Source organism: Musa acuminata, chromosome BXJ3-8 (assembly GCF_036884655.1).
Source record: "Musa acuminata AAA Group cultivar baxijiao chromosome BXJ3-8, Cavendish_Baxijiao_AAA, whole genome shotgun sequence".
NCBI classification, from domain to species: domain Eukaryota; kingdom Viridiplantae; phylum Streptophyta; class Magnoliopsida; order Zingiberales; family Musaceae; genus Musa; species Musa acuminata.
The window spans coordinates 4661732-4679690 of NC_088356.1; the positions used below are offsets into that span (position 1 = coordinate 4661732).

General features: G+C 37.2%; 1 protein-coding gene across 1 annotated transcript; it reads right to left on the bottom strand.

Moving 5' to 3' along the window:
* Positions 1-91: 91 nt before the first annotated feature.
* LOC135646197 (probable LRR receptor-like serine/threonine-protein kinase At1g56140) lies at positions 92-9809 on the bottom strand. The gene is made up of 24 exons (XM_065165469.1): positions 9556-9809; positions 7868-8048; positions 7115-7186; positions 6546-6617; positions 6399-6470; positions 6144-6215; positions 5957-6028; positions 5799-5870; positions 5299-5370; positions 5013-5084; positions 4848-4919; positions 4640-4711; positions 4472-4537; positions 4278-4343; positions 4010-4054; positions 3851-3915; positions 3346-3725; positions 2675-2876; positions 2433-2600; positions 2230-2348; positions 1707-1917; positions 1182-1413; positions 938-1088; positions 92-711 (listed from the first exon to the last, which is right to left on the bottom strand). Exons 1-24 carry the CDS (start codon positions 9656-9658, stop codon positions 319-321), a joined length of 3102 nt encoding a protein of 1033 aa, XP_065021541.1. The 5' UTR covers positions 9659-9809; the 3' UTR covers positions 92-318.
* Between the last annotated feature and the right edge of the window lie 8150 nt (positions 9810-17959).

Here is a 17959-nt window from a genome sequence, read left to right on the forward strand (position 1 = left end):
TAATTGATAGGATGTCGTTCAGAATGGCTGCATCAAGTACAAGAAATGCATTGCAATGTCATTATAGGGAAGAAGGTGATACCAAAAAGACTAAAAAGAACAAGAAACACCAAACTTACAGAGTTACAGGTATATAATTCTTTGAAAGATTTGAGAAGCATGAGACTGAGAATGTACTATTGATAAACATAAAGCTAACAATAGAAAGTTGTGATAAGGTTCTGCAAATTTACTGTCAATATCTTTAAAGGCAATAACTGAGTAATGATGGTAATGATGAAATCCTCAGAGTACACGCACAACCATGTCAATCGATAATCACCTGCCCTCCTCAATGGCCTTGTTCATATATGGTTGTGTCGTCAAAGGTGCGCTTTCCATGTTGACCGCTGTGCTCTCACTAGATGGGAACGTCACTTGGGTATTTTCTGATCTTTGGGTTGAACTATCGAAGTAGCCGGTTACATAGCTGCTGCTTACATCCTTGTGTTGCCATTCAGTCAAGTAACTAGGCCTTGAGGTGACGTCTGTCACTTCGGTATCTCCTACCAGCATGGCCACGACCCTTGACATTGGTGGTCGAAGCACAGGTGATGCTTGGGTGCAAAGCAAAGCTATTCCAATGATGCGGCTGACCACTCCCTTGTCGAATGATGTCAGCTTTTTGTCCACCATTTCCAAGTCGCACCTATTCTCATGTAGAGTCCATGCCTGAGACATTAGAAGATTAGATGTTTGTATATCAACAGTGCCAATTTGAAGTTCTACCATGAGAGTTTTAATGAAATATAGACAACAAGCTAAAGATTGAAATTTAGATGAATAAGAAGAAAAAGATGTGGTTGATCCTTTGGTTTCTTTAGTTTTTATCTTCTTGAGTAACATACAAGTGACTGTAGTTATGTATGAGCTAATTCTTCTGATCCTATTGACATACCCATTCGAGCAGATAAACCTTCTCTGGATCAAGATTTTGATCAGAATTAGGCCTTCCACTAAGAATCTCCAAAGCCAGCACCCCAAATGCAAACACATCAGCTTTCTCCGTGAGATGTCCTCTCATGGCGTACTCTGGTGCCAGATATCCACTGATACGACCATCATATATGGTTAGCTAATATTATTTTCAGTAAAAAGCTACTACAGATTGCTTTGATGTAAAAGTTAAAAGCACTTCTTACATTGTACCAGCAACCCTGGTATTAATGTGAGTCATCTTGTCATCATAGAGTTTCGCCAGACCAAAATCTGAGATTTTTGGGTTGAGGTCAGCATCTAGGAGAATATTACTAGCCTTGACATCTCTATGCACGATTCGCACTCTTGACTCCTCATGAAGATAGGTTAGACCTCTTGCTACACCCAACAATACCTCAAAGCGCTTTGGCCAGTCAAGGTGTAAATCACTCTTCCCTGCAATCCAAGAATATTGTCGCAGAATTTAATCGTGTGCTATTTATGCAAGAGAATTTTGATTGTATTGGATCTAGTGGTTTATGAATATGTTGCAAATTGCCTCTATGTGCATTTACAATGGACTTGAAAGCCCTCAATAGAGTTATGAAATATAGCATCGATGAATTGTTTCAAAGTTGCTTTGTAGAAAGATCATGAGTGCAGCAGTTGTGGTATCCTCTTTGGAAAAATTACGTGCTAATTCTGCTATGCACATTACAAAATATCATGCTATGCCCACCAAAACATACCGAAAATTGCTTGATCGAGGCTCTTGTTCTCTAAATACTCATAGACTAAAAGCCGCTTTTCTTCCTCGACACAGCAGCCATGCAACTTTACAAGGTTGCGGTGTTGCACAGCAGATATAGTTGCAATCTCTGCCAAGAACTGGCCCTTTCCTTGATGAGATGTTGCTGAGAGTTGCTTGACAGCTACTGTTCTTCCATCTGTCAGTTTACCCTACATGACATAAGAATTTGTTTTAATCAACTGGTAATGGGCAAATTTCTCTTTGCATTGCCTTCTTTTTCGTCATAGATTACTTACAGGAAAAGGCACCATGTCGTCAGACCTGGTTCACCAATTGCTATCCTTTTACTGGAATTCTTAGGATTTCTTGCTACCATAAAGAACTATTTAACATATAAACAAAATACTACCTTGTCATCTACATTTTGCTTTGTATTTAAAGGTATGAACAGATTGTGACTTTTAAGAGCTCAAATGCTGATAATTTTTTTCTGGTGCTAGCTAATTCATTAATATATTTACCTTAAACACTGGGCCAAATCCTCCTTCCCCCACTACATTAGAAGGATTGAAGTCTTCGGTTGCAGTCCTCAGTTCAGCATAACTGAAGGTGTAAGGTTTCACATCTAGTCCTGTGAATACTGCAAAAGATTGCCAAAAAAAACAGAAATGTTAATCAAGCATCCTATGGTTATCATGGTAACAGACTCATGAACAACAATTACCTTCATTCTGCTCACTTAATCTTCTTTTTCTGTTTCTCCAGGTAAGAATTCCACATATAGTCAACAACCCTAAAACAGCAACAGCAGCTGATATACCCACGATCAGACCCGTACGTGTCTTATTTGAATCCGTACTTGGTGGTTTGTTAGATACAGTTGGAGTGAAGTCTGCACGGTAACTCTAACATTAGAAATTGATACAACACTTGCAGAAAAAGAAACCAAACTGTGCAAGTTACTACCGGAAGGAGATACACTGATAGCTGAAATGGACGCGCCATAGAAACCTTGTGTTGGTACACAACAAGTACCCTTTCCAGCCCAGAAAAAATGGATTTCAAGGAAATTATTTGTTACCGGAGCAATGAATTCCTTAACAACAGCTTTTGTGGAGCTGCCACCAGCATCCTTTCTTATATCGAAGTCTTTCTCTTTGAGAACACCCTATAAAGGAAGAGATAAATAAGAAAAGAATGACCAAATTACAAAGCTTTGTTCGTCTTTATATCCTTCCATTGATTGTTAAAGCATGATCAATATGGTAAGTGCAGAAAACAAGTACCATATTTCTGCAAAGTGCTATTTGATTTTTCTGAACATTCAACAGTGACATGTCAATTCAAAATTTCAAATGTATGATTTATATTGAAGAATCATATTATTATATTTTAGCTCAATCAAAACACAAGGTTTCAATAAGATTAAAGTTATAATACCTTTCGAGTCTATGCATAATGTTACAGAAAAAGGATATGATCTTTATCAAATTGTAAGCTATTGTGCACCATGTTTCAATACAAACGAGTCCCACATGTGATGCTTTTGTTTTTCTTTTTGATGTAGGCATATAATTGGCATGAATACTAAGCTCTTCACTGACTAGAATAGACTACAGCATGTTGCGTTCCAATACCTGAATATAAATGTCAAAGATCCTTCTACCCACACTTTTCCAAGTTGGCGGGTCGGGGAAGACAGCATCAGCGAATTGGAGTTTTACGGTGTAATTTCCATTTTGAAGACCAATGCCATAATATCTCAGTGAAGACGGAGATAGCCTTTCAGCCTGAAACAATTCTGAGTCTAGAGTATTTTGAAACTGAGATAGACTGTTTACTACATAAGTAGGACTAGTAGCTTCTGCAAAGATTCCAACATTGCTGACACCCCATTTGGTTGGGTTTGTCACATAGTATGATGCACTCGTCAGATTGGCATTATCAATCTCATACATAGTGTTATCAGAAGCTGTAATTGTCTTACTGCCTCCACAATTTATTGCAAAGGAATAATCTGCACTCAAGTGAAAGATTATGATGAATCAACAAAAAAAAAATTATTGGGCAAGTTTATATAGAGAGGATCTCTAACAAGGCAACATATATAACTAACAAAAGAAAGTTCTGATGATTTCTCACAGATTGGAGAACCACGATAACACGGTATATTTCGCTGAAGGCAGTTCAGTCCTGATGGTAAGACACTACATATGGAATGACCACAAAATACAACCAATAAAAAAAATAGAACACTTTGAACAAACTTTTGGAAAATATGTGCTAAATACAGGTAACAACCTGCTGTTGGAATCATCAATTACAAAGTTGTTTGCCACCAAGTTCCTGAAAAATATAATACCGAGATTAAGAGAGAAGGAAATGGAAAAAAAGAGCAGTCAAGTTAACTAGACTTGCAATTATGGTGAAAAGTTTTATTTGATTAAACTCTAGGAAATGAGATCTAGGTTAATAAATTCTGCGGGGACTTCACTTGATAATATTTGCTGAAACATTGATAGAGTGATGCAATCTTCAATGAAACAAAAATGTCAACATTTCAACTTACAATTGTAAGTTTGATTGGGTAACCCAAGATGGAAAGCTTCCTGATAATTGATTGTATGATAAATCTCTGCAAAGAAACACAAACTTACATGATGATAATCATGTAATTAAATGGAACAAATATTTTGGTAATTAAAATAAGTGGAAGAACTAAACTAATTTGCATTAGTCCATATGAGATGAAAAGGATAGTACATATTTATTAGAGAAGTGCTCTTTTGCTCCGGTAAGGTACCATCTAGGCTGTTGTTCCCAAGAAATCTGACAGAAAATAAAGAGAAATATAAGCATAAACAATAGTATAATCTAACCGAATAAAAATGCTTGATCACCAATCTGAAGATTGAATCAGGCTTTACTCACAAGTAGGCCAGTGAACTCAAACTGAAGAGGGACTGAGGAACTTGGCCAGTGATATTGTTAAAGCTAAAATCTCTGTGGAAGCAAACAATAATAAACAAAGATAATCATAGAGCAGCTGGACGTGAACATGTTAGACTAATTGAATTTGAACATAACCCAAGAGTATTACATTCATTGACATAATTCATACATAGCATTAGAAGCTTACAGTTTTAGTAAATTTGTGTATTTTGCAAAGTTTGACGGAATAGCATCAGAAATCTTGCAGTTCCGCAGTACCCTATCGAGAAAAATATCAAGTTATAAACTATCATTTCACGTGACAGCAAAGTGTGGTTTAAATAAAAACCAACATTGGACTAGGTTATCATACAAGGTGCTCAGTGATGTCAAATTACTAATAAAGGCCAACGAAGCGCTTCCATTTACGATATCTCCAATTCTTCTGCACAAGATAATTCAGCGCTATGCCAATCAAACAAGAATACAAAATAATTAAATCTTCACAAATCTGATGCCTTAAGAGTGTAACCAGCAAATCAATGATAAATCAGAGGGTTCACCACAAGAATGCATAAAGGTCTTTATGCCTATCCATGAGATCTTACTTTCATGGGACATCAAAAGTCTTGCTTGAACCAAAATATAAAAGCACTTACAGATCAGTCAGTTTGGTGAGGCTAGAAAGGCTTGCAGGAATTGGACCCTGAAAGGAGTTACCTTGGAACCTCCTACAAGAACAATATCTTAGTTAGAACTCAATTTTTTGGAAAAATTGGAAAATAAATGATTTTGTGCCTATTATATTGTGTTTTTGGAGTGAAATTGAGCAATCACTATGGTTTTTAACATTATATCCTACAGATCACAGGCATTGAAAGGAACTTATGCTCCACTGCAATGAGGACAACATAGATGGGTATAAAAACCCTTTTTAAGCCTATGAACTGCTCCTCAGTACATTACTGGTTTCTATCAAAGGTCCACAATATAAGAAAGATAAATGACGTTGCTGCAACAAGCAGATTTTGACTTGACAAAGTGTATTCTGGAACTGTTACTTTATGATGACAAGGTAAATGATCATAACAAAGTGATTACTGAAAAAATGACCATATAAAAGTGATTACTGAAAGAAATCTCTAATGCTTTGTCTTACAAAACGGTAAGGTTTGTCCATCCACCAATGTAATCAGGTATTCTGCCAGTGAAATTATTGTCTGAAGCCCACCTGAGATCAAAACCACATTTCCATATAGAGTTAAACATTGGCTATATATATATGTATCTTCTAACCTAGTCTTCAGTAGAACTTACAATATCCGCATGTTCTTAAGATTGGATAGATTTTCTGGCAGCTCACCACTAAGTCCAGAACTATCCATATACCTGCAAATCAGTAGAAAGAATGTTTCTATCAATTGTTTATGATGCTACACAAAGACTAAAATTTTTGGCTTGAGATCGGCAAATCGTGAGTTGGAAGGAGTGATCAAATCTTAACCATTCTTGTAGGTTCACCAAATTTCCAAACTCTGAAGGAACAGAACCACTGAAGTAATTTGTGCCCATACCCCTGCAAGAGCATTTTTTTCCAATCATTAGAAAATCTGAAAGAGTGAATTTTAACAACTCATATATGCATAACCATGCTTCTCATAAAGTGATAAATTTCGTGAAACCTTCTGTGGAGCATACTGTCATTGAAGCAGAAATGAAGAGAACAGTGTATCATGGAAAAGTTAAAAGAAATTCTTACAGAAGGTTGAGATTCTGTAGTTTTCCAAGCTCTTTTGGTATTGGACCTGATAAGTTATTAATCCCTACACTCCTGATGATGATTATAGCAACAGATCAGATGGTAACAATAATTGAAAAGACCAGTTCGTGTGCAAAAAGGACTTACAAGGATTGCAGCGAAGTCAAGTTTCCAATGAATGCAGGAAGGGGACCAGTCAGGTAGTTTTGATCGAATTTTCTGCAAAAATAAATCTTATCTTGTTACTGCCACTCCAATTGGTATTCATTTTTCTTTTTCGTTTTGCCTTTCACAGTGTACTACCTCGTAATTGGAGTACAAAGAAATGCTGTTCACATTACAACAAATTATACATGTTATACTAGAGTTGTTGTTGGATAAGAAGCCTTTAACTTGTGAAAATATTTCCATTACCTATTACATTCTGAGGACCTGCAATTACAATTTTTTTCTTTCAATAGGACTTAAAAGAAGATTATGATCCCAAATAAGGCTTGTTGTTGTTTATTTGTTTGTTATGACTTGAGAGAAGATTCTCACTAAGCACCCAGATATTGAAGTCCACTCAAGCTGAATATATCTAGCATCTATCCATTTGAAACTTCAACAATTAAGTCAAGGTTCTTTAGTAAAATTACTCTAAAAAGTCATTCAACTTGAAAGGGACACTGACCATTTAAATTAGAGAATCTAGTACATAAGAAATGATGTCTTACATTTTTGTGAGGAAGGGCAGATTCTGCAGCTCCTGAGGGATAGTTCCAACCACATCCAAGGCATAAACCTTCCTGAAAGCATACATATAAAGAAGAGGTAAAGGCAAAAAGCACTATCATCACAAGAGTGGCCTTATAAGTAATTTGTGTAGAAAAAAGTGTAGCCTCTTGCACGAGGTTCCTGCCAATACATGTTTGAGGTTCAAAGTATGCAACCTTAACCAACACGTATAGGTTGTTTCCATAACACCTAGATCTCAAGGAGCAACCTCAGCATGATGCTAAGGCTCACTCTCTATCTTAACTGTAAATTGGGTCCAAACATAACTAAGAGCTTTATTATGCAATCATGGTCAAAATAGAAAAGAAATTATACAAAACTGCTATGAATAACCACTTAATTTTTTAAGTTATATCACACAATATATAGATATGGAACTGATGATATGCAATTTCTAGATGAGTTAAGTGTTCAAGATGTCATAAGTGGTTTATACCTTATGCACTGTTTTGTTTGCAAGTATCACCCTGTATAGCTAAAGAAAATAAAAACTTGATCTTCTTTTGACATGGAAATGTAAAAGTCATAGCAAATTGCACAGAATACAACAATATTTATATCACAAACCGGTGTAGATTGCCAAGTGAACATGATGACTATGAGCTAATCAATAAAGAAGTATGGAAAATAAGAATAATGTAAGAACCAAAAAGAACTTTAAATGAGTATCTCTGGAAGATTAATTGCCATACAGCTGAGTGATATGGCAGGTGTTGCTGTTGTTATAGGTGCAATCGCATTTGATTAGTGGGTTGTAAGTCCCATCATCGAATGTGGTTGAATCAATAGCAACACCACTGCATGGTTCGCCACTGATATTCCAAGATGATGCCTTCTTTCCCCATCTCCCTAAGATCGTGTTCAATGCCAGAACTGCAGTTCAATAAACTTGAGTTATTTAAGGTCAAAATTTGTTCACTACACATAATCTAAGTGCTCATTTTCATCTTTTTTGCATGGCATTGTCATGGGGCTTTAAGTATGCAACAATAAGTTTTGTAAAATTATTGCAAATGAGAGTAGGCTAATAAAAATCAACCGTGCAACAACTTTTTGAAGTTACAAATAACACAACACTGATAGGACACTGCAAGTCAACATTAAGTCAAATGTAAAGACCAATCAATCAGTGTCCAACCCAGCTTAATACATAAAAGATTATTTATATCATTGTATAATATTGTTGTATTGAGTAAATCACACAAGTTTTGATAACTTGATTGACCATTATCTAATGCGAGGTTTGCAATTTCATGTACCGGTCAGGACTTGGGTTGATACTGCACCAATCCATACCGATACACCGAGTGTCAGTATGTTCGTGTTGAGTTTCAGAATGTATACGCCTTATACCAGATTTACCACTCAGTTTACCCTATTCAACGTATCAATAAATTATCAGACTGGGATAAACTATCGGACCAGTAAATATTGCCGGTATGGTACACACTTTTTTTTGAAGTTATAAATAACACAACACTACTAATACACTGAAGAGATAACATTAAGTCAACTGTAAAGATAAATTGATCCTTGTCCAAACCACCATTACACGTAAGAGAATCTGTGAGATTGAATGATACTGTATTGTCAAGTAAATCACATGATTTGTGATGAAAGCTTAAAACTGATTGACCTCAATCAACTGACAGTTATTAACTGACTTCACAAGGATAGAGAAAGGAGTAGGTGCCATGCCCTTTGGTGAACAGTATACATAGATCCTTTTATGCTTTGGAAGTTCATTGTGAAGCCTAAGTTTGTACTATATGGATTGCATGCGGACACAAATTCAGTCCCAGAAAGCAAACACTTTGCTGCAGATCTAAATCTTGGTATCAAACCATGCAAGTTGATATAGAATCACTAGGCATGTTGACGACCAACCACTTATACAAAGGGTGATCTGTAAAAGAAGAAAAGACGGTATCCATTTGAAACGAAGGGCTGCAAGCAAACTCTGCACAACTGTAATATTAGAACCCCGCACAAAGGATGAGGATGAGATGCTTCACATGAAGTGCCACCTGTGGACATGTCCAGATGTGGACATCATCAACAGCAATTCTCAAATTATAGGACTTCTTTGATCAGATCGTATATAGACAGTGACCTTCTGATGGTGTTGGCAGAAATGGTTAGCGGATACCTTCCTGACCTGTAATCCGTCAATTCCTAATCGTGGAAGTTTAGGCTACATGTCAAATCCAAGAGGAAGCACAGCGTCAAGAACAGAACACCCCCTTTTTGTCTGTGTGTGCGTGTGGATGACTGGGTTTTGACCAAAAATCCCCAGACATCAAGCTGAAATGATACGGGAAGAGGCTGGCTAGGTAACTAATGGATCAAATTCGAGGAAGGGCGCAACATCTGGCCATACCTTCGGTTGGGTCTGTCGTGGCCTGAGCTGCGGCTCTCTCCACAAGGAGGAGCAAACACAGGGAGAAGGAGAAGAAGAACAGGGCAGAACTGTGCACCGCCATTCCTAGCACCTACTGTGAGGAAAAGCTCAGCTTGGCACCTTGAACGATCGCAGGGACTGGTCCTAATCTTCCGTCTCCTCTCTTCCTCTCTCCCTCAGTATTTCGTGGTTGTGATCTGGCTTGCTAAGATCTAGGGATCCTTGGTTTATTTGGGGGTGACAAATGCGGGAGGGATGTGACTCAAGTGGCAGAGGTAGTTGAGGAGGATGTGGCCGCCAAACGTCAAACCGCACGTGGTCCGCGTAGATGTGCCACCCATGAAACGTTTCGGGGTGACGGGGCGTATCGCGGGTGCGGGGGCGGTGGGGGCGCGTGCGGCTGAAGAATTCTAGGGGTGACTTGGGTCTCCTCCGTGGGCACGGCGCCTCTCGGTGGGCCCGACTTACTGCCGCCATAACCGAACGTGTCCCCTTGAAATCCACCCGGGAAACTCTCCACGGGTGACAGGGCCTCCGGTCAATGCCACAGGCGGGCCCACGTGGGGGCCGAGAAGAAGATGGCGGGTCCGCCTCGCAGCCGCGGACGCCACCCGCTGCGTCAAACTGTGCGTGGGTGGTTTGGGCCCCCCCACCCACCCACCCGGGGCCCCACTGCGGGAGATCGTCGTTACCCTCGCGGGTTTGACTTGGTCGCCCGCAACAGGGCGATGGGCTTGGTGGGCCCACCCTGACGCACCCCGTAAGTCAACGCCTCCCCCATCCGATCCAAGAAACAGATCGTTAAATATCTGCGGACTCGTGTTGATCATCTGCGTCGAACAATCAATATTCTCCTTTCCTATATTCTTCTTCCTCGATCTAGTCAAATGATGTGGGGACAGATATTTAATGATCGACATGATATTTCCAAATATTTTCTTCTAGAAAAGACGGTGTTCATAACACTCATCCCCTCTCTCTCTCTCTCTCTCTCTCTCTAGGAAAGATGACGAAGATGTGACATTAGCAACTAGTGGGATGACCCATAATTATGACGTACTATGATACATTTAATGCCCATGTTATGATGCACTATGAATGCATTTGTTTTAGATGATGAGGAAATCGAGATAAGTTATCCATGAACACAACAATTGATTGTGCAAATGACACAGTCACAATAGGAGCAAATGGACATATATATTTATCAATGATCGCCAAAGATGGAGCGGTTAGGATCGATTTATTGACTTGATGTTCTAAGTCATATTAGGTAGATTTTTATTGGGAGATCGAGCTTCCACAAAGTCGGAATGCAACTCGAGAAGTTGCAAGTGGAGAAAGGTATGATATGGTGCATGCATTAATAGAATCTTGGATGAGCTTTGTTGAAAGAGTCACCAAAGCACAAGCCATCTCTAACCAAGATAATGACACCAATGAGGGAGACAGAGTTGAGGCTGGGAAATCATGGTCAGATTCATAGAACACTGAAACCACTCACCATCTTTGTGATATAATACCATTCCTTTACCATGGCTGTCTTCTCTTGGTCGTCTTCTATTGTTTTGGTTGGATCCTCCTCCTCTTGTGATGAATATGATAGATTTAATGGATATGTGTTAAAAAAAATCTGTCTACTGTTGTTTTGGTTGGATCCTCCTCTTGTATGGATATGATAGATTCAATGGATATACGTTAGAAAAATTTATCTTTGTATTAATATGATATAACTTTAATTTGAGTATGAGAAATTATCTGAGATGAGGTGGGATCTTTTCGGTGTTATTTTTATATAAAGACTGAGGTCAAAAGGAAGGGAAGAGTGTTTTCTTAAGCTGGTCCCTTCGATATTAAAGTTAATAACCTTATTTTTTTTCTCCCCTTTTTCAGAAGCTTTGAATATATTTTTATACTAACCTCATCTAGATCTTGTAGAGTGGAAAATTTGCAACGGATCTGAATTGCCCCTTGATCTTCTTGGAATACGTTGGTAACCGATCTGAATTGTTCCTTGATCTTTTTAAAATATTTTTATGGATATTTCATAGAGAAGTTTATTTATAACTAATCCAAATTATCCCTTAATATTATTAAAATATTCTTATGAATATTTTGTAGGGGAGTTGACTCATAATCGAATCGATTTGAATCATCTTTAGGTCTAGTTCATCGGTGGAGAATGACCAACTGCTCATCCTCCCTCAAGCCTCCTGTGTTATCAAGGGCTCATCTATATCGATCGACGACTAATGAACATGTTTCATTTGCTAGTCATAGATACCCTACAAGCCAATCACGTGAGTGATAGCACGTGTGATATATTATATAATTTATTATTATTATTATTATTATTATTATTATTGGTATTTTCTCACTTCATGTTGTTTGTTGTATATATTATGATATCATTGAATTTGTGCAAAGAGAATTGAATCATGATGAAATCATAATAATGAATCAATTCACCTATAAACACATACCTTAAATATTTCTAGTCATATGTTACTGAAGAAGGATATCGAGATAGTCGAACAGATCGGTATCTATAGTCTCTATATCACCTCAGATATCATGTATCTATAGTCTCTCATTATCTAATATCTCATAGATCATATACTGGGTATGGTGTTATCAGACCTATACGAAATCTACTTGAGTCTTGTTCTAATTAGATTTTCTTAGAAAACTATTTCTCTTTCAATCTGAATGACCTTGGCTAGGGATTTGCTTGAGTAGGAACACAAAATATTTCTCTCATGATATCGAAAGTAGATAAACCTCTATTAATACTCAATAATCCTCATAATGTTGGTTGTCACTCCCGATGATTGATTGTGCTAAATTTGAAACTTTCAAGCCTATAAGTATAGTATTGAAGAGTAGAGTACTCATCTAGGACAGCCTTGGTGTCTCAAGTCTAAGGACTAGATATACCACTGAGATAATAAAATTATTGTTTGATAATAAGGTATCATTAACTATCCAATATTCTATGAGTAGATCAATTAGTGAACTCATTCTCCAATGAGCAATTGCATTGTATCTCTAGTATCCCCACACAAGGAATTATGAGACTAGCTACCTCAATCATATAGATGGGTATATAACACACCAATCTATCTGGTTATCTAGATATCGTTCTTGAGTAACCTATGACCGAAATTATTTAAGGTTTATATTTAAAGGTGAATTGGTCTTATTATCATGATCTCATCATAATCTGATTTCCATTACGCATATCCATAAACATCAGAGAGAAAAAGGCTAAATAAATAATAAGCAAAAAGAGTGAGTGTCATGTTACACATGTCATTACTCACGTGATTGATATGTATGACACCTATGACTAGCATTGACTCATATGAAGCTTAAGTTAGATTTTTGTAGATAGTGAGTCTTGTCTCTAAACATTTACCTAGGAGTGATTTTTATACCTTGTGCGGAGAGCCAACTCTCTCATGCTAGCAAGCATCCGCCAATATTTTCAACGTGTGGTTTGTTTGTGCTGGGGCTATCCTCCTGAGCCCATGCCTTGCAGGGTTGTATCCTTGCTAGCTGGCCTCGTTTGATTCCAGTAAGAATGGATTTGTAGTGCGCTGCTTCAAACTTAAGGCATGGCGTCATTTTTGAGTCGAGTTGTATCGCTCCAAGACATAGTCATTTTTATGTCGTTTCACCCTACTTTGAGATGTGTGTACTCTTTTGGTTTGAGTAATGCCATGCGTGATCTTAGGCCTGCTAGGCGGAGTGACGCCACGTGTGATCTAAGATGGCTGCTAGTTGGGCGGTGCTAAATTATTTTCTATCAAATCCAAAATTTTACGATATATTATGAAGATCTTTACCAATTAAGTTAGTTGGTACCTTTGCTATGTGAATATATGAGTATGTTTGAATTTTAAAATTTATAATATATAAATATTATATATCATTATCATATCAATATTTTAGATACTAAAAATTATATTTTGAACATAATATTTTAAATACTAAATATTATATATCATTGTCATATTAATATTTTATATTGAAAATATTTTCATATTGTATGGTTGAGTCTAGGATGACTATACTCTTACGGTGTGTACTTTTTTATAATATCTCGATTAGTCCTACATCTAAGATTAAAATTAATATATAAAGATTATTAATTTTAGTTTAAATATTTTGATTACTTAGATCACTTAACCTAATACATCAATATATATATATATATATATATATATATATATATATATATATATATATATATATATATATATATATAAGAAGTTAGATTTCATATGACATTAGTAACACTAGATCCTTGGAAAATAAGATCTTGCAATTGAGGTCATCATAAAAACAATTGGAGTAAAATTTCTCACTGGACATGATTATGTTCATAACTCCCTACATTTTTAATTATGGATGTTAATATAATTATGAGTTTTGGAAAGAACTTATATGTGAAAAAAGATCTTAGGTTTTATTATTATTATTATACCACTTGGAGAGGATAAAATTTGTGATTAAAATTGTATTCATGAATATCAATCTTAAATAAATTTCGGAGCTATTAAAGTTTTCCATTAGTTATCCAAGCATCCTAATCATATTACTTGAGATTTTTTTCTATATGATTTATGATCTTGATGAAATATTTTGGAGTAAAATCATTTCAAGTTCTTCATATATCATGATCTACAATTTCTCTCAAAAGTTTTCATCTTTTAAGTGATATCTCATTTTTAGTGATTAATTTAGATCTATTAATTGAATAGATCATCGTGGATTTAGTGTTGAACTATGTCAACTCAATGATTTATCGGTTCTAAATCAAACTGGCTCTGAGTGGTTTTGTTTCTAGTTTTTTGTTTTGGAAAACAAAATTGGATTATTTTAATTTTAAAATAGTGATTATAGTTTTAAATCGATTAAATATTAAAAAATAAGTAGTATCTATGGTATAGCGATTAACATTTTATTTTTAATATATATATATATATATATAGGATTTCGAAACCAACCAAATTAAAAGGATTGTAAACCGTATTTAAGCTTTAACGAGAAGAAATTAATGGATTACTTATTATGTTAGTGTCGTAGGAAACAACTTTGAGCCGTGGCCTCGGGGCCGACGCGGCTCAATTTGGGTCCGGACGACGGGGATCTCCCTAGGATGTTCCTCGAGCCCGCTGAGGCGGTCGGGTGCGGTGTTCGATCGAGACGGTGTAGCTGTCTCCTCCGTGCAGGAACTCCTTGCTTGTGCGTCCGGAGGGGACCTTCGGCTTCGCACCTGCACAAAGGTCGGACCGAGCACCCTCGGCCCGACCCCTCCGACGATCAAGTTAGCAGATGTGGAGGGGGTTTCAGATGAAGAAGTGTTTTTGTGTGTCTGTCTCTCCCTCCCCTCTCTGATGAACGAGAGGGTATTTATAGGGAAGCTTACTGCTTCCTGAGCTGCCCGCTTGTAGGGGGCAGGCTGGTAGCGTCTGACTTTGTGTTGGCGTGGCGTGAAGAATTGAGCTTTGGCAGGATGTTAATGCGCCTCGGTCGACGTTCCAATCTGCATTGACCAGGTGCTATTGCGTGAGGCGTCATCTGACATCAACCGAGTCTTATGATAATTACTATCCTCATCAGTTGGGTTATTCACTTGTCACTATGATAAGCTGAATTACTGTGTCTGAAATCAATTTCTTACTCGATAAGGTCCACCTATAGCATAGCAACACTTCGATGATGCATTTCTTCGAACACATTGCTGTCATGCTTTGTTGTATGTACAAACTGTGCTAATTAACTCGCTCAAGTTTACCTCTGCTTTTCCAGCTACAGAGATGACCAGTTACGTATCGACAATCATCTCCTCTAGAAGCAGTAGCCCCAAGTAAACGCTGGTCTTCCCCACAGACGCCAAGAGGAGAACGAAGTGCTATAAACGAGTGCTCCACAGTCCACCCTGGGACCAAGTTGTGCAGACCATGAAGGAGATGGGGAGGAGGCTGATGAGCTACATGACGCTGGCGGGCGGCAGCGAGGCGCACGAAGCGACGCCCAAGGGCTACGTGCCGGTGATCGTGGGGAGGAGTCCCGCCACCGAGAGGTTTCTCCTGCGGGTGAATCTGGTTCAGGACCCGTGCATCGTCGTGCTGCTGGCCATGGCGACCGACGAGCTCGGCCACCCGAAGCAGGGGACTTTGAGGGTTCTGTGCGACGTCGATCATTTCCGCCATGTCGTCGGAGTCATCTCCAAGTCGAACCGGAAGCTCCTCCCTTGCAAGAAATCAAGAAGAAGAATATTCCACGGTGATTGCTAATCTACAGTTATGTTATCGGTAAATAAAATGAAAGCATATTTTGTAATAGAATAACTTAGGATCATTTATCACTTATCTTATAACCTTTGCTTTCGTCTATAGATAGAATCTCGATACTATATACAACATGACACGATCGAAATTATTGATCATTCTCATAAAAAAATGAGAAGGTGAATTTAGTTGTCTGTATAGGTCGATATCGCTGTATTTTATGTGAAGTATATTTTACGAATCAAAGAAAGATATTTTGAATGATATAAAAAAATATACATCCTAATCTTGTTTTGATATTAAAATTTAGTTTTCATAATAATATGATTATGATTTTATACCAACATACTATACGCGTAAATGAAAATCTTGTACTGACCATTTCAAGACCAAAATATATATACACATGATTTATACTCTTAGATAATATTTCTTCAAGTCTTTACAATCCAAAAACCATATGAAAATTTAACTAGAGTGAAGAAAGTACATTTGGAGTCGAAAAATCTACACAAATTCAAGTTTATATTTCTGATCTGATCAATTGTTCTACGATAATTCTCGATTAAGTCATACATAGAAAGAGCTTAGAATCAAAGATATTATATTAAATTAGATTAGGATTAGACTGCTTGAATATGATTAAGAGCTTCAATGTTGGCTAAAAAATTGAGTCATAAAATATTAAGACTCAACGTATCTCTATAAATCAATAGAAACAGAAAAACCCTATGAGGATCTTTGACTTTATTAGACTGATGCCAGTCTTCAGCAGGGAAAGGTCGAGGAAACTACAGTAAGAGATGAAGCAGATTTCTAAGAGAATTGTCTTTTGTTCATCGTCAAAGTTGGAGGAAACAGTACTCCGAGGTTTGGTGGTTCACTTTTTTTTACTTTGATCGTTAAGATTGCTATGGTCTTGATGATTATGGGATCGACTACGTAAATCTTTTGTTATGATTGTTGAGGTTTATAATATATATATATATATATATATATATATATATATTTAAATTTTTATTTATAATTAAGACTTGAGTGTTTTAGATTTTGAGTCCACATTAAAGTGGAGATGACTAAGTTGAATATAAGGTTGCGATATATATAAATGGGTAAGACTAATTCCACAAATCCACATCAGATGACGTCATAATAAAAAAATATAACTAATAATTTATTTTTAATTTAAGAAGGTATAAGAGGTGTTCAAACTGATTTAGATTAAATCGTTAAGACCCAAACTAAATTGAACTATTTTATTGATTCGATTCGATTAAAATAAGATAGTTCAAACCAGAATCAATTCAGATCTATCTAGTCAAATCGAGTCTTTATTAATTTAGTTCAATTAATTAATTTATAATTTATATAGTTATATATATATATATTTCAGATAAGCATCGAATTGGTGAACTTATCATTATTGGAAGATCCTTGGATTTAACGCATCAATCACAATTTCTTAGGTCACATTGTGTAATGTGATGCTTCGAAGAGATGCTACCAAGCATTTGCACTTGATTGAAGTAGTCAACTGGCCAATCATCTCATCTCATCTCTCTCCAACCGTTGACTTTAGCGCCAATGATTGACATTTAAATAGCACACTTAAAAAAGAGATCCATACTTTAAAGCAATAATGGAAGGAGCAGTGGCACATCGTGTAATGGAATAAGTATCGGAGAGCTCTACGCTTCACAGGTCAACTCAACACGGAGAATCTTCGCTTATGATCAACCAAGGAAAAATGGCGATCCCATGACAGCCACTGATGGCTGGTACGCTTCCCACGTTGAACGGTTCCAAGTCTCCAGTCTCTCTCTCTCTCTCTCTCTCGCTTTTCACCATCATCACGTATGGTATTCGTCTCTCAGAGCTCACCGCTATATAAAGAAGGAATCAGAGACCAGGTTGCGTCAGGGAAAGAGGAAGAGTAAGAGAGAGAGAGAGGGTGATGGGGAGGAAGGATGAGGTTCCAAGAGGCTACGTGCCGATGGTGGTGGGCAGAGGGAAGGAGAAGGAGGAGAGGTTTCTGGTGCACACCAAGCTCTTCAAGCACCCACGTTTCGCAGCATTGCTGGAGA

What these genes read in the sequence shown, in the direction of transcription:
- LOC135646197 (XM_065165469.1), bottom strand. Translation starts at nt 9,658, where the DNA reads ATGGCGGTGCACAGTTCTGCCCTGTTCTTCTTCTCCTTCTCCCTGTGT. An exon ending in TTGACTTCGCTGCAATCCTT is followed by an intron (nt 6,471 to 6,545) that starts GTAAGTCCTTTT and finishes AATCATCATCAG; the next exon opens with GAGTGTAGGGATTAATAACT. An exon ending in GATTTGGCCCAGTGTTTAAG is followed by an intron (nt 1,918 to 2,229) that starts GTAAATATATTA and finishes TATGTCATGTAG; the next exon opens with GGTAAACTGACAGATGGAAG.